Source organism: Hippoglossus hippoglossus, chromosome 4, assembly GCF_009819705.1.
Source record: "Hippoglossus hippoglossus isolate fHipHip1 chromosome 4, fHipHip1.pri, whole genome shotgun sequence".
Lineage (NCBI taxonomy): Eukaryota > Metazoa > Chordata > Actinopteri > Pleuronectiformes > Pleuronectidae > Hippoglossus > Hippoglossus hippoglossus.
This window is the reverse complement of record NC_047154.1, coordinates 6,304,851-6,319,879: the sequence shown is the minus strand read 5'-3', so window position 1 is coordinate 6,319,879 and position 15,029 is coordinate 6,304,851. Positions and strand designations below refer to the sequence as shown.

Genomic DNA, 15,029 nt, shown 5'->3' with positions numbered 1-15,029 from the left:
CGGCATAGTCTGCATAAGGTACAGTTATTAAAGACTGTTCTGTTTGAAATGACGTCTAGCCATAGTTCTAACTGTATATTTGTTTAGACTATATACGGAAGGGATTATTAACACTTCATATACATGAAAAGACAGTGTTGAAATGTTAGTGAGTGGTAATCTGTCTGAGAACGGTAAATGCAGTGCTTCATTATGACCTACAGAGGGAGGTGTTAGGTTAGGATTTCTATTAGTTTATGGCACCAAAGTGTCTAAAATGGCTGCGTTTCAAAAAAGACATAAAAACCTAAATATCCTCAAAAAGAACAGAGATTGTCGGTGCCAACTCAGAAAAACTACACGGCAACTGAGCATGACACATCTGAGCATCTGTGTCCAGTAGAAGAAAGCACATCTAACGGGGCGAGACAGCTCAGACGAAGAGTTACAGTCCAGAATGAGATGAACACACTGATATTACTGACATTACCCATCTCTATGGTAACAACTGATAAAATTCATTTGTTTAAAATGCTTTAGATAGTCTTAAGGAAATACTACGCAGTAAAATGTACTATATTTCTATATTGATAGAAACAAAAATACTTACACTTAAAATCTACACTTGATCCATTTATATATATTTAATTTGTAATATATTTACTTTATAATACAAATTATAATCAGAATTATATAAGTAATAATATAAAGTCTATCAAACATGGAAGTTTAAAAAAAATTAGACATAAAAAGGCTTTTGGCCTGTTTGCAAGCAGTGTTTAAAACTGAAGGTTTGGTAACTGTGTGTGTGTGTGTGTGTGTGTGTGTGTGTGTGTGTGTGTGTGTGTGTGTGTGTGTGTGTGTGTGTGTGTGTGTGTGTGTGTGTGTGTGTGTGTGTGTGTACAGCAGGTGTACTGTTACATAAGGGAGGTGTAGGAGCAACAGAGGGGAAGCGTCATCCCCCAGTGAGTGTGAGGGCAGTGGAAATCACAGCGCCGTCTCTTTCAGGTCATTGAGGTTTGGCATACGAGACCTGGACGGGCGTCCGAAGCCGTGCCCGTTCTGGCCTCCCTTGATGCTCATTTGCTCCGGGTAGGGGTTGCCCTCGGGGCGGCCCAGGGCAGACGTGTGCCAGCCGGACTCCAGCTGTGCAGGCAGTGGGTAGGCCGCCTGTCGGCTCTTCAGCTGGGGCGTACTGACCCCTGAGTGGCCCCGGCTCTCAGAGAAACCACCTTGAGTGGAGGCTGGATTAGGCAGTGGCTGATAGCGCATATCAGAGGGCGCCGTCTGGTTGGAGGAGGAGGATGAAAGGTGCAGGAGTTTGCGAAGTGACTTCAGTGGTTGACTCTAAAAAATAAGACATGACACACCGTCTTTAAATCTAAGATTTCAAAATAAGAAGGAGAAGCAGAAGAAGAAGAAAAGACCTTTATCTCTTCTCTGAGACTTACCGGAGAATGTGAATCCGACAGTTTCTCAGGAGGCCAGTCCTTGTCCCTGTCTCGGTCTCGGTCTCTGCTCTTGTCACGGGTCCTGTGGCGGCCGCTCTGGTGACCTGAAGACCTGGACGACTTCTGGATGACTGGATCGACCCCTTCAGTAGGGACCTGTCGCACAGTGACAGTCAGTTGTCATCTAGCCCTAATGTCACACTCATGACAGAGGTAGGTCCACACAATGTGAAGGACAACAAGTAACACAATGAATGTGCTTTTTGAGGTGAAATAGACACCGTTTACAGCACAGGTTTTATCAATATGCGGAGATGTTCTTAAGAAAACATATCTGTGGTATGTGTCGTCCTTTACATGTGTCGATTTACCACTGACATAGGTCTTGAGTTCATTTTGATATAATTGGTCATTGCATTGTTTGATCTCAAGTGCAGTGGAAAAAAACAAACAAACATGCATCCGGAGCCAGAAACCCGAAACATTTTCTGATGTGAGGAATAGGAGAGACACCTCATCTTGTACATGAAGCTTTTCATGAGACCATCTACTCTTTGAGCAGTACTACACACTATTTTCCACCAGCTCTGAGTCTGACTGCCTGGCGCCAGATTGCGTTTATTTGCGCTCTGTGATCAGCAGAAACCCTCCTCTCCTAATCTGAACAAAGTGTCAGATATAAATAGAAAAGTGAAGGGACGAGAGCGTCTCACACACCTGTTTCATGATGAACTGTTACTGTCACTGGGAATTCAGGCAGTTTCTTTTCATATTTAGCAACTCTTCTGGTTCATCCTATGGTCTTCACAGCCGGTCACACACACACATCTCTAAAATCTCATGTTACACAAAAGATGAGTTCTCTCACTTATCCTCAGATCATAACCAGAGACATGCTTTCAGGGCAGTGGTTGAAATCAGTGGCCATTGATCAGAATCTGATGGACTGAACACAGCCAGATCCATACAGCTTGCCGGAAAAAGATTCATGAATAGCCTTCCCAAAAAAATCATTGCCTCATTGTTAATATTTAATGTTATTGTTCCTGCCTCTATGGATCTGGCTTGTTTATGTTAGCAATTCATTGTTACGTGAATTAACCACAATGCATCATTTCTTTAAATAAAACCAGAGAAAAACTCTGTTAAAAGGTGAAAGTAAACAATAAAACAGAGTGGATTAATGTTCCTACTGCATGCGTTGTTAGTTGGGTGACACTGAGCTGCAGGATGAGTAGGAGAGTGTAAAACAGCATGTACCATGGGAGACGACACTACAGGGAGGACTCTCACAGTGGAACTATGCTTTATGTTATTCTTTGGGCTAAACAGAGGGAAAAGACATTTCTTGATGACAGGAGGCCTTCCACCGGGGACTTCCATCTGTAATATAGAGGCACATGACTGGTGGCACAGGGGACATGAGCACAACACAACAAGAAGATATGGCTTTATATTTTTATACATGTGCGAATACAGGCAAAGTATTAAACATTTGAAAAGCAGAGGAGGAGGTGTAGTATGTAGACAGACAGCTTAACAGACAAGGTGTTGACATCCAAAGGACATGTGCGTGAACATCCAGACACGACTCGCACCCGAAGAATTACTGGACATACAACTCACCATTTGAGTTTTTTTCTTTTTCTTCTTTATTGCTCGGAAGAAACCCTGCTTCTCTTTTTCTTTGGATGGCTCAGAGTTCAACACAACAGTATCTGGGCCAGTCCTGAAAATAAATCAAAGCCGACTGAGCGCTATGTCGTCCAAGTCCTAATAAGACCTGACAATTTATGTTAAAGCCACCAGTGTAAAATTGAATGTGCCAGAACAACAGACCATGAACAAATTGGAGTTTTCACTGTAGCTTCAGTTAGAGAAGATATTCTTTGGTGAATTAACTAATCCACGTGCATAATTACCAAGGGTCAAAGCCTGGCTGGCGTTTGGAGTGGTTCGTCAAACCGCTGCTGTCCCCGGACAAGCCAGAGCCCCGGCTCTGACCCCTGCTATCATGAAAGGAGTTGTCTGGCCGGGGGGAAGGGACTGTTCAACAAACACAGCAAACAAGTTCATTCAGGGGGAAAATCAACAGATTACAGTTCTATACAGCTCCAACACATTCTGCAGTCTTTACCAAGCAGGCTTAAAGTACTTTCAAAATATACTGTATAACTATGTAATGTATTATATACTGTGAATTGTAACTCCAACCAATGGAAAGGGTCAATTTGACATCAACATTAAATACATTTATGTGTAGAATGTCTTGTCTGTGGTGCCCTATTGAGCTTGTGTCAAAACAATGTAATAATATGAGACACCATCAGAGTACTGTTAAAGTAAAGGAAGATAGGGAGAAAAGTAAATGTTGATACATAAATGACAAAGACTATATTGAGGCAATTTAGAGACAATGTCCGCTTTACATAGTTTGTTCCCAACAGAGCACCGAGAGGTGTATTGAGTGTAAATACCTTGGTTACAATTGTTAGCCCCCATTTTTGTCCACACTGAAATATCTTGACTGTTAGATGGACTATTTATTGTTTCGCAGAAGATGAATCTAACTGCTTTTGGTGATTCCCTGATCTCTAACCTGCTGCTTTTAACACTGTCACTGACAGAACTGAGCTTTAAACAAGTCTGTGCTGGGCTACAGTCTCACAGTGCTGCTGACAGGGTTAGTTACAGACTCCTAAACAAAGTACGTAAAAGTAATCTTAGTCAAAAATTATTATTGGAATTGTCCTCAAATGCCAATAAAAAATCTTCAGCAAAAATCCTGCTTGATTATTGGGTATTTATATTATATCACAGGAGTATGCACAAACACATTTGAACAAGATTTTTAAAACTCTGATTCAGTAATCAGTGAGAATTCAATATACACTGGCTTTAAGTCTGACCAATAAATAAATTAGATGTGTAAGATTTGTAGTAAACCGCAGACAGATTGAGATGCTCAACAATTTGATCTGCACAGTGCAGTGAATAAAAGGGATATCTGTCCAAACCAACCTCTGTAGAAGCTTCCCACTCTCCTTGGCATGGATTCACTGTAGATGTTACGATTCTCTTTGGAGGAGCCTCCATCTTCTGTTTGCTGGTCATGATATAAGCCGACCTGAGTCACAACAGAAGAACTCGTCACATAAAGCCACAGAGGCCTACTGCTCTTGCATGCCTCTCTATCTAAAATGTACCTTAAATAACAGGAACAAGGGGGAAGGTGTATTGATTTACAAGTGGCCATTGTAATAAAACAGCATCTGTGGAGGCTATGAATGTATTCAGAGCCAAACTGAAATGTGCTGCGATGACAAGCTTGACTGTGCTATCGTAAGTATAGTCACTTTAGAGGGAAGCAAAGCACACGGAGAAAATGAAGAGGCATCCGATGAGGAGAGAGAGAGCGAGAGAGAGCGAGAGAAAGGGAGAGAGAGAGAGAGAGAGAGGGAGATGGAGAGAGAGAGAGGGAGGGAGGGAGGGAGAGGGAGAGATAAAGGGAGAGAGCAGTTCATGACAGCAGTATCCACCCACATCCACACTCTCGGAAGACTGGATGTGGGTGGGGAATGGTGGGTGCAGGCAGAATGTCGGACCTCGCTTTTTTGCCGTTGTGTGTGAAAAGATGCAGAGTTGTCCCTGGTCGAGTCCCTTATTGGGGGTCTGCTGTGGATGACCTCAGTGGGTGCCTGTTCAGTCTGCTAACAGAGACATGATGAAGCATGAGGTGAGCTCAGCATTGCAGCGCACATACAAATACACACACGCACACCCTATATAAACTATATGTGTGTATACAGTATTTATAAATATCCAGTTTATATGATTCATTGTATATCCTAACAAGATCTTAACCATCATTCATAAATGAAGCTGCAGTTATATTAATCCTTCCTTTCCAATTCTTTCCAAACCTGAGAAACTGACTGACAAGATCCAGCTAAAAGAGCTAAACACAGATCATGATATTTTCAGAGGCTACCAAAATAAACCCTTGCTGTGCTTTTGTACAACTGACACCAAGGAAGAGTTATCCAACACAACCTGGTGTTGGCATTTGATATGTTTACATCCTGTAGGCTTAGACTTTCCTTTTGCTTGGAGATTGATGTGGGCTGGTGACTGACCCTGCTCATGTCTTCTTCTCTGGAGGAGCCCCCAGAGTGGTGAGGCAGCGTGCGGTGCTGCAGCTGTGGAGAAAGGAGCTGGAGGCTGCTGGCTCTGGTAGGCATGCCCTGACCCACCACCAGACCCTCCTCCGCCCCGTGTGTCCTCTGGTGGTCCCTCCTTACGTACATAGAGTGACGGTGCGGCCTCTGCTGGGAGGAGAAGGGGCTAGTGTATCCCTGACCGTAAGACACAGGGTCATGTGGGGCGGACAGAGAGTGAGCATGGGTCCTTTCCACGCCACTTTCCCCAGGGTCCAGGGTATCTGGCGACTTGGCCTCCTCTGAGGCCTTGTGGCGGATGGATGAGCGCCTGTAAGAAGAGTCCAGAGTGTTGCTTTCCCTCTCTGAGCGCATGCTCCCTCGGCTAGCTGTGCCGAGTCCCAGTCTGTCTACTCGGCGGGCTGCTGGGCTGCTCGGAGCTGTGAGGTCAAGGCAGCTTGAAGGAAAATAGCGCGCTGTAGGCTCATCTGCATAGAGATGCACATCATTTAAGTTTCCCACAGACTTGGCATCACTAAGCGTACCGTAGCTCTTGGATAAGTTCAGGTAGGCAAACTTGGAGGAGGAGGGTGTGGAGCTGTGAGACTCCATGTAGCTGTGTCTACTATGTTTATCCCCTGACTGAAGCGTGTTGGTTTTCCCCTCCACAAAGGAATGGCGGTTCTGATGCGAGCGGAAATTGGATTTGAGGTACTTGGCTCCGGGGCCGTCTGACACCTTGGATCCCAGGCTCATCTCGAAGTCACCCTTGCCCTTGGCCTCACCGGGACTGAGCAAGTGAGGCAGGTTGCTGCTGGCTAGGTCCATGCTGCACGAAGTGGAATGGTTAAAGATCTGCGGCTGGTAGTTCTTGGGATGCAGGGTGGGACTGAGGTTGATCGCTGTAGGCATGTTGCCGTTGAGAAAGCTGTCGTTGCTGGGGTGGAGGTCTTCATGCCGAGGCAAGCTGGAGCCCTCTCTGCTGCTGGAGCGATGGCTTCCTGAGCTCTTACTCCCATGGCTCCTGAGAGAGAGAAGAATGGTCAACTTACTGTGCATCACATATTCAATGTTATGCTATTGGGTGGAAAATATCGTAGTTAGATGGTAAAAATCACATCAAAGTAATTTTGCTTGGTGTGTAAATATGGTGGCTGTGGCTCTTGAGGTATAGCGGGTCATCCAATAACCAGAGGGTCTGCGGTTCAATCCCTGTCTTGGTTCACAGCAGGGAACTGAAAGGAGGACACCCTATCATACAAGGATGATTGGTGCATGATAGAGAGTGCTGCACATAGATGCACTTCATGAATGTGTGTGTGAATGGGCAAATGACAACTGTACTGTAAAGCACATCAAGACTTAAAAAGCACTATATAAATACAGACCATTTGGTGTTCCACAGGGATCCATCACAGGACCCTTACTGTTGCATTAAATCTATCTATCTATCTATCTATCTATCTATCTATCTATCTATCTATCTATCTATCCATCCATCCACATTGTATAGTGCTTGCTGCTGACCTGCTGGGGGTTGTGTTGTCTCCATGGTGAGGTTTTCTCTTGGAGGAGCGTACAGGTGTCGGTGTTGGTGGGCCTGGCCGCTCCACCAGCCGCAGTGTCTGGAAGGTGTGGTGGTTGAGGCTCTGCTCCGTGAGAAAACGCTCTGTCGGGTTCAGCAACAGCAGGTTCTAACACCCAAACACACAGAGGAAGCCTGTGAGTCCGGAAGACATCACGAACATCCTGACATCGCAAACGAACTGAAACAGTCACCCCCATTATCATAACAGTCAGGCTGCTAATTAATTGTGTTGTAGAGTCATCAAACGATGTAAAATATGATTTGCGACATTTTATGTTTTTGTGACTCAAATAAATTTGTTTAATAATCGGTCTCCATAGACTCATGAAAGCTGAATTCTGTGTGAATGCATAAAAAATACAAAACTGAACGGAATGTGTCATAATTTCAGAGTAGTATAATTTCATAGTAGCAATAATCTTACAACAAACAAGGCAGACAAACAAAGACAGACAACTACTCTTTGCAAGAAATGCAGCCTCACATTGGCATTTAGCAAATACATTTTAGCTCAATTAATATCTAAAGTCAATTCGAAAAACCCTGGTATGTAATGAGATCGATGCATGTCCGTCCTGAATCCAGTCCTGAGATGACATTGTGTTAGCAGTGAGTCACTATCTGCTGGGAAAAGCACAAGTGCACAAACACAGCCCACATTCTTGACATGGAGCTCCTGTTTACAGTGCAGACACAGCAATAACAGCAGTGCTGGAACCAGGATATGAGCTGAGAGATGCTGAAGCAGTGAAGAGGCATCATGCAGTCACGACGTAAACATGATGATCATGATGCAATTATCGAGTGTGCAATCAAATGTGTAGTTTATAAAACTAGGCCACTATGTGAGCAGGAATGAACCAGAAATGGATAAAAGATCAAAAATAAAAATCACTCCTCGGCAGAGCAGCTTTGCCAATTATTGCCAGACCTGTGATCCTTACCTTCAGCAGGTCCAGCAGGCCTCCGCCAATGATTCCCAGGTATCTGCGCTCCAGGGTTTGTGGGTGGTTCACAGCAGGGAACTGAAAAGAGAGAGTGGAAAAAAAGTACAGAGTGGTAAACAGCCAAATGATTACTGCTTTGTAGAAATAGCAACATCAACCAACACAGCTGTGTGTAGAGTAGATGCATCAAATTGTTTGACTCCAAGTGTTAATTACCTGAACTTCAATATTACTAAAGCTGTTTTCAGTAATGACCTGTCTGAACCCAATTATCTGGACTTTATCCGCAGTTTACCTTTCACACATGCACAACGCAGCGGGAGGTTTTCTGCACAGACGCGTTCAAAACAGCAACAAATCCTCTGCATTATTCAGGTGAAAGGTGGAGCAGCCGGGTGAAGCAGACAGAGGCAGGAAGTAAGATATTAATTCAGCTGCGGAGATCACGAGATTTGGTTTACAGCACATCAACCCTGCTCTTGTCATCTCAAAGTCTCTTGACATCTTCATCAGTGTCCGCTGCTGTGTTCGCACATCGGATTCTCACGGCTTTCTGCTGACTTCATACTAGGGGGCCAGGTGGAGAACGTCCGCAGATAATCAGTAACATGTCTAAAAGCAGCTTATTCTCACTTTAAGTTCTTTGTGGCTAGTTGGAAACTTAAAAATATTTTCTATCAGTGTGGCCACTTCCTGGAATTAATGCTGCTGCATGTTGGGGTAACAGAATTACTGGAGATTAAATTCTACAATTTGGTCTGATTCCTGAATCATCAGGGACAAAAAAGACGTACTTTACTTGAAGTAAAAAAAAGTGTGTGGAGTGACTTATTTAATAAGTCACTCCACACACTTCGCACAAAGATATTAAAGGTTTTTTTGCCCACGTACCTGAACCCTATGAATAACATACTTACTGTAGCACTTTCTTGAGGCATGGGTTGAAGTTGCAGTTTTAACATAATTCTTAACTTTCATTTTAACTTTCATCATGTGTGTCATTTAAAATATGATCTATTTAAGGTTTGATTTTTCTATTTATGGTCTGTTTGATTTGGTCATAGCGTATGATATATTTGTTGATCGATTGTTTTAAGTATATTGTAGTAGCTGGATAAGTTCTTAAACTAATATCCTCTTGGAATATCTGGTAATTTGCATGTTAGTGTCACTACTGTTGCTGCAATATGGTTTTCACATGAGGTCTGTCTGTTGACATGTCTGACTGCTAAATATCTATCGTAATTTTTCACTGACACTGTCTTTTGAGGTGCTCACAGAATTCTTCAGACATTACCCTGAAGATGCTACTACTCCTCAAATAAAGTTTTTTAAAACAATGTTCACACAGAGCACTACTGCATGAGATGACTTCCACATCCACTCTTGTTTTCTTTCTGACTATTGTGAATCTGCTGTTTGCCAAGAGAAAAAACACAAAATGTCCAGAACGTCAACACATTTCCAAGTGATACAAAGCACACCGTAGGTGGCCAATGTGATAAAACGACCATGAAACATCCTGCGTTCAAGTGTTGTGTGCTTTCTTGCTGGTCTGCTGCATTATTTTTTAATGAATACAGTTTGTGTGCTTCCGTCGAAAAAAACCCATTCTCCTCTCAGTGGTTGTGTTGTGGTCTTTTCCACTGTTATTAAGAGAGTCAGTCTGTTAATGAGGGGTTTAAGTATGAATGTCCACCATTCAGATGCTATCTACTCATTTAAATTTAACAGGCATAGCAATGTTGTGGAGAGCAGAGATATTTTTCCCCTTGAGCGAGTACTAACAATAGCAGGTGATGTTTACTCAGGAACAATCCCTCTCCAACATGTGCCTGTCTCAGTGTAGAGAGCAGTTTAATGGAGAGAACAATGTTAATGTAGATTCATGAGCTGGAACTCTGACAAGAATTTAGGGTGCATGCCAACACCCATTAATCAAGTGTCCAAGATGTAAAAAAGGAATTATCAAGCTGGGTCCATATCACCAGCAGAGATTCACATAAGGGCAGTTTGCAAACTAATAATTATATCCTGAGGCGTGGGCAGGAAGGGAAAGAGAAGGATAACCCAGGTCTGCTGTAGCACCAGCCTGCAACAGAAGACTTAACACAGCCTTCCTTCACAGCGCATACAGGATACATGATACACGATGAGTCATTGTGATCCAATCAGTCACGGCACAGAACACTCCGCCAGAAAGAAAGAAACAAGCAGAGATTGGACAGACTTAGCAGGGGGAGAAAATAAATAAGGGAAGAAGATGAAGAAGAACGAGGAGGAGGCAGAAAGAGACGGCAAAAAGAGAGAGAGAAGATCACGTGGGAGAAAAGGGAAGGAGCAGAAATAATTAGGAGCATCATAGAGAGATGGGTCAGAAGAGAGAACCCAAGCGAGGGTTGTGATGTGTGGCCTGACATTACCCGCAGCCCGTGGAAGCGAGGGTTGTTATAGAAGAGCTTCATCTGTTCTGGTGGCAGGGGTCCCAGCACTTTCTGAATGGTGAAGAGCTGGTCAATCTCACTCTCTCCTGGGAACAGAGGCTGTCCGTCGCTCAGCTCTCCGAGGATGCAGCCCACTGACCACATGTCCACTGCCTTCCCGTAAGGGGCCCTGGGACCAGAGATTCACGGGATTGTCGAGGAAGGCCAGGCTTAAGAATAGCCACTTAAATGATATGTCATTGTAGTTTTCACCCCTGCTTGATAGAGAAAAGACAGTACGTACCCGAGCAGGAGCTCTGGAGAGCGGTACCATCTAGTGGCCACATACTCTGTGTAATTGGCATCAGTCCCCTCTGAGAGATTACGTGCAAAGCCTGGAAAGAAAAGACAGAGGAAGCAATATAGTATGATGAGGAGACTTTTGATAGGCTCTATATGCTGAGACACCTAAAAGTGATTTCAGTCTGGTACCTCTCTGGGTACCTCTCTGGGTTCTCATTAAGATTCAAGTAGCTTAAAAAGTAGCTGAGTTAGGATAAAGCTGTACTCGTGTACAGTAGAAGAGATGATTAACCCTCTGGGAATATTAAATCATATTAATCCTGGATATTGTTTAACATCATCATCAGTCATAGAAAATAGCAACTATTAAATGATGCAAAATCTGAGTTCATATTCATAATCCTGTGACTAAAGCCACTAGCTGTGGCTGTATATTTTAGCAAATGAGTGATGCAAAATGTCAGATTTGAACTACATGGGTAAAAATATGAATTCATTTTCATAATCCTGAAGAACTATAGGATAATGAGATAGTGAGATTTTGGAGGGTGACATTTGGGAAATTAGCTTATGTTGTTGTTTTGCTGAGAGTTGGATGATAAAATGAATACTCCTCTTACACTTGTACACTAATATGAACTTGTTAGGTTATCTTAGCTTAGCATAAAGAAAGAGGAAATTGGTTAGCCTGGCTATGTTTACAGTAGTAAAGGCTGAACATAGCCACGATTGATGTTTTCTCCTGTTATCAAGCTTTATGCAAGGCTAAACTAACCATCTCCTGGCTCTAGCTTCATATTTAGCCTACAGACCTAAAACTGGTGTCAATCATCTTATTTGACTCTCAGCAGGAAATAAAAAGAAGCGTTCTTCCCATAATGTTAAACTAGTTATTTAAAAATGCCACAAAATAGCAGGAGTCCTGAATGACCAATGTTTAAGTCCATTTTTAATTCCTGCATTAATAAATCTTAATAAAGTACACTGGTACAAATAGCTGTCGGCATGAACTTTTCACTTTCAGCTTGTGCATTTCTCATAGTCTGAAATCAAAACATCAGAACAATAAAATTAAATGTGCAGCATGACACAGTGGGATCCATGTCTGTTCCCTCAATACCTTTGACTGACACAGAGCAATCAGCAGGTCTTCAGTCTCTCACTCCTACATGATGCCGTCTATGCCATGTTTTCCGCTTCCCCCCGTTTTGTTGAGGCACTACCAGATTGAATCAAGGCGTGATTCGCATCTTGTTTTCCAACACGTTTCATTAATTGAGATGAGAGGAGAATGCACAGCAGCCGTGTGTGAAGCAAGAGGAGGCTGCACGCAGAGTTGTAGATGAACCAGATAAAGCCTGCCTGCTGTACTCCCGCAGCACTGGTTTCAGCCAAATATAGTTTCTGTTGAAAATATCCTTTCTACATCACAGCTTGGACTGTTTTTGGCTGCCTTCCTTACAACCCTTACAGTGTCAGTATTTGATAGAGGTGCTCACCAAAGTCACATAACTTCAGGGTGTCGTCAGAGCTGATGAGAAGGTTTTCTGGCTTTATGTCTGAGGAGGAGAAACACAGATGGCGAGTGTGACACATGCGCTGGGGCAGGGGCATCATCACTACATCATCACTATCCTCTTTACCTTCACACCGAATGCTCATCAATGAGACCAATGAAAAGTTTAAATAGGTGAATGATATTTCTTCATAAACACAGCAAACAAAGAATCTGAAAAATCGAATTTTCAGATTGTAAATTCAAACTGTAATTTATACATCAAATCCCTTGGTAACACTGTCATATGTGTGTCTGGGTATGCCACAGGCCATTTGGACGCCTGCTAAGTTGTTCTCAGTGTGCCAAAAACTCACATGGGCCATCTGGTTTCCTGCTCTGCTGCCACTGATTCGCCAAAAGCTTGTGAACAATGTAGTGCACAACGCATTAGAAAACCTTTAAAGCCACTGTTTCAAGAGAAAAATGATATGTTTTCTATTATATCCAATTCTCTGCATCCAAAAAAGCAGTAGTCAAAGCAGCGCTATGGTCCTCTTGCTGTCTCTTCTACGCCTCATTAATAATGTCTCCCTCATGTCCCAATAAAAATTAAAACTTTACCCCGATGAACGATGTCATGCTTGTGGCACCAGTGGATCGCCTTGATTAGCTGGTAGATGTAGCTGCGTGCTTTCTCAGTCGGCACACCGTTGGGTAACTCCTCCAGCAGCTCAAGCATGTTCTAAAAAATGGAAACACACACACACAAAAAAATTGAATACGACCACCATACGGGGTGATATTAAAACAAATCAGTGTAGAGCTAATCAAGAAAAGGTCTGTAGAGGGAGTTTACCTTCTCCACATACTCAAAGACGAGATACAGCTTTCCTCTTCTGCGGAAGGCCTCTTTCAACTCCACGATATTTTCCTGCTTGAGCGTGCGGAGCATCTTAAGCTCCCGCAGTGTCGTTTCTTTAACCTCCTCATTTTCTGCATGGAGGTGAGACAGAGACAGAAATCAGGAATACGTACACTGGGCGTACATGTATTGAAGAGAATGGGATGCAGCCCAACAGAAATAAAGATAAAGATTATGTATAGGGTGTTTGGTAATTTTGTCCTTGTGTTGTCCTCATCAGAGAAAACCTTACCTTCACTGTCCTTGAATTTCTTAATGGCCACAATTTCATTGGTCTCCTGCAATGAGAACGAAGCAGCCAGTGAGAAATCAATTTGGGAAAAACACAGCAGTACAGATGAATGACAATATTCTATTTACAATAAATTAACACAAATTTTTGTTCATTTCTTCGGGATTTGGCTAAAAAGATATGCAGTAAAAAAATTGCATCTTTAAAAGCACAGACTTTTGTAAATCCCCCCAAAATTAGGATGATTACCTAATTCTAATCTTCAGCAATATTAGTCATAATAATATCATAGGTGGCTCCAAACCTGGGGGTCAGTACCCACACAAGAAGTCACAAGATGAATTGTACAATCATTACTGAGTGAAAGTAGAGAGCAAAACACAAAATTCGTTTTTTTCTTCCTTTTAAAACTTCCTTTTGTCTTTCAGGGTTGTTTTCAGTCTGATGTCGAGCTGCAATGATTTTTTGCTGAGCAGATTATTTGACTGACAGAAAATCAAGCAACTATTTAATATTTGATTAATATTTCAAATAATCTTTCAAGCAAAAATGCCAGTAAATTGGTGATTATTTGATGGTTACAGGTTCCTTTGTGTGAAAGTTTACTGCTCTTTGTATCACATTATCGGTAATTGAGGAAAGGTCAGCATATAACGGCTGTGTAGCACTAATGTAACTGAATGATTCACAGGTGAAATGTATACATAGGACCAGTGCACCTGGAACAGTGGGTGCCTTATGAGAAAGATCCTGCAAAAATCTATTGAAATAATCAAACAATGGAGCAAACAATGAAATTCAGATGTAGTGACCACTGAGTCCGTTTCCCAGAGACACTTTTCATCATTCCTCCATGAAGTTCTCTGTGAGAGACACCCCACCGCTAGCCCCATTTCTCGGCATGTCCTAGTTAGGCCTGGTATTTCTGCCTATGGCTCAGAGCTGTGCTCCAGTTCCCCCCCCCCATCAGAAAGCCAGCGGCAACATCGCAACATAGATCACAGTGAACAATGACTGCTACCAGAAAGGAGAAGTACAAGATGACTCACAGCAGGGTCATGAGCATCCCCGTACACTGCATATGCAAGAGAGTCTGAGTGAAGGGACATGATGCACAGCAGGGAAACATCTTAAATTGAATGGCCTGTTATACATGTACGTCTCACTGATTGAGGAAATGAACCTGACCAGAACCTACAGTGCATTTTAACTAATCAGTATAAGTCTTGAATACCGTAGGCTTTAATGGTATGTAGTGCACAGGAAACACTGACGTGTGTCTACACATTACTCCTGTCATGTCTGAATATAGCCCTGTGATTCACTGGCGACCTGTCCACTCGCCCAATGTCAGCTGGGATTGGCTCCTGCCCTCGTGACCCTCAAAGGATAAGATATAAGATAAGCTAGAGATAAAGTATAGATAATGGATGGATGGATACATATGATGAGCAATATTTGAGACGGGACAATGATTCATGCAACTACATATGCAATAAAAAAAGTCAAAGTGTTGTTGCATTAGCATG

General features: G+C 42.8%; 1 protein-coding gene across 7 annotated transcripts in view; it reads right to left on the bottom strand.

The window, feature by feature from the left end:
• Positions 1-89: 89 nt before the first annotated feature.
• The window catches only part of LOC117759714 (cyclin-dependent kinase-like 5), a 34,596-nt gene continuing 19,656 nt past the window's right edge, over positions 90-15,029 (bottom strand). The window contains exons 4-19 of one of the 7 annotated variants that reach the window (XM_034581986.1): positions 13,501-13,546; positions 13,203-13,339; positions 12,968-13,088; positions 12,348-12,407; positions 10,850-10,940; positions 10,546-10,735; positions 8,120-8,200; positions 7,115-7,281; positions 5,531-6,611; positions 5,036-5,137; positions 4,452-4,557; positions 3,353-3,476; positions 3,057-3,159; positions 2,691-2,813; positions 1,431-1,586; positions 90-1,326 (exon numbers count right to left, since the gene is read on the bottom strand). In XM_034581986.1, the coding sequence (XP_034437877.1) occupies positions 967-1,326; positions 1,431-1,586; positions 2,691-2,813; positions 3,057-3,159; positions 3,353-3,476; positions 4,452-4,557; positions 5,036-5,137; positions 5,531-6,611; positions 7,115-7,281; positions 8,120-8,200; positions 10,546-10,735; positions 10,850-10,940; positions 12,348-12,407; positions 12,968-13,088; positions 13,203-13,339; positions 13,501-13,546 (3,048 nt within the window). In that variant the 3' untranslated portion in view covers positions 90-966. Of the gene's footprint in view, positions 1,327-1,430; positions 1,587-2,690; positions 2,814-3,056; positions 3,160-3,352; positions 3,477-4,451; positions 4,558-5,035; positions 5,141-5,530; positions 6,612-7,114; positions 7,282-8,119; positions 8,201-10,545; positions 10,736-10,849; positions 10,941-12,347; positions 12,408-12,967; positions 13,089-13,202; positions 13,340-13,500; positions 13,547-15,029 lie in introns of all 7 variants that reach the window. The other 6 variants (XM_034581987.1, XM_034581989.1, XM_034581991.1 and 3 more) reach the window with 6 other exon arrangements.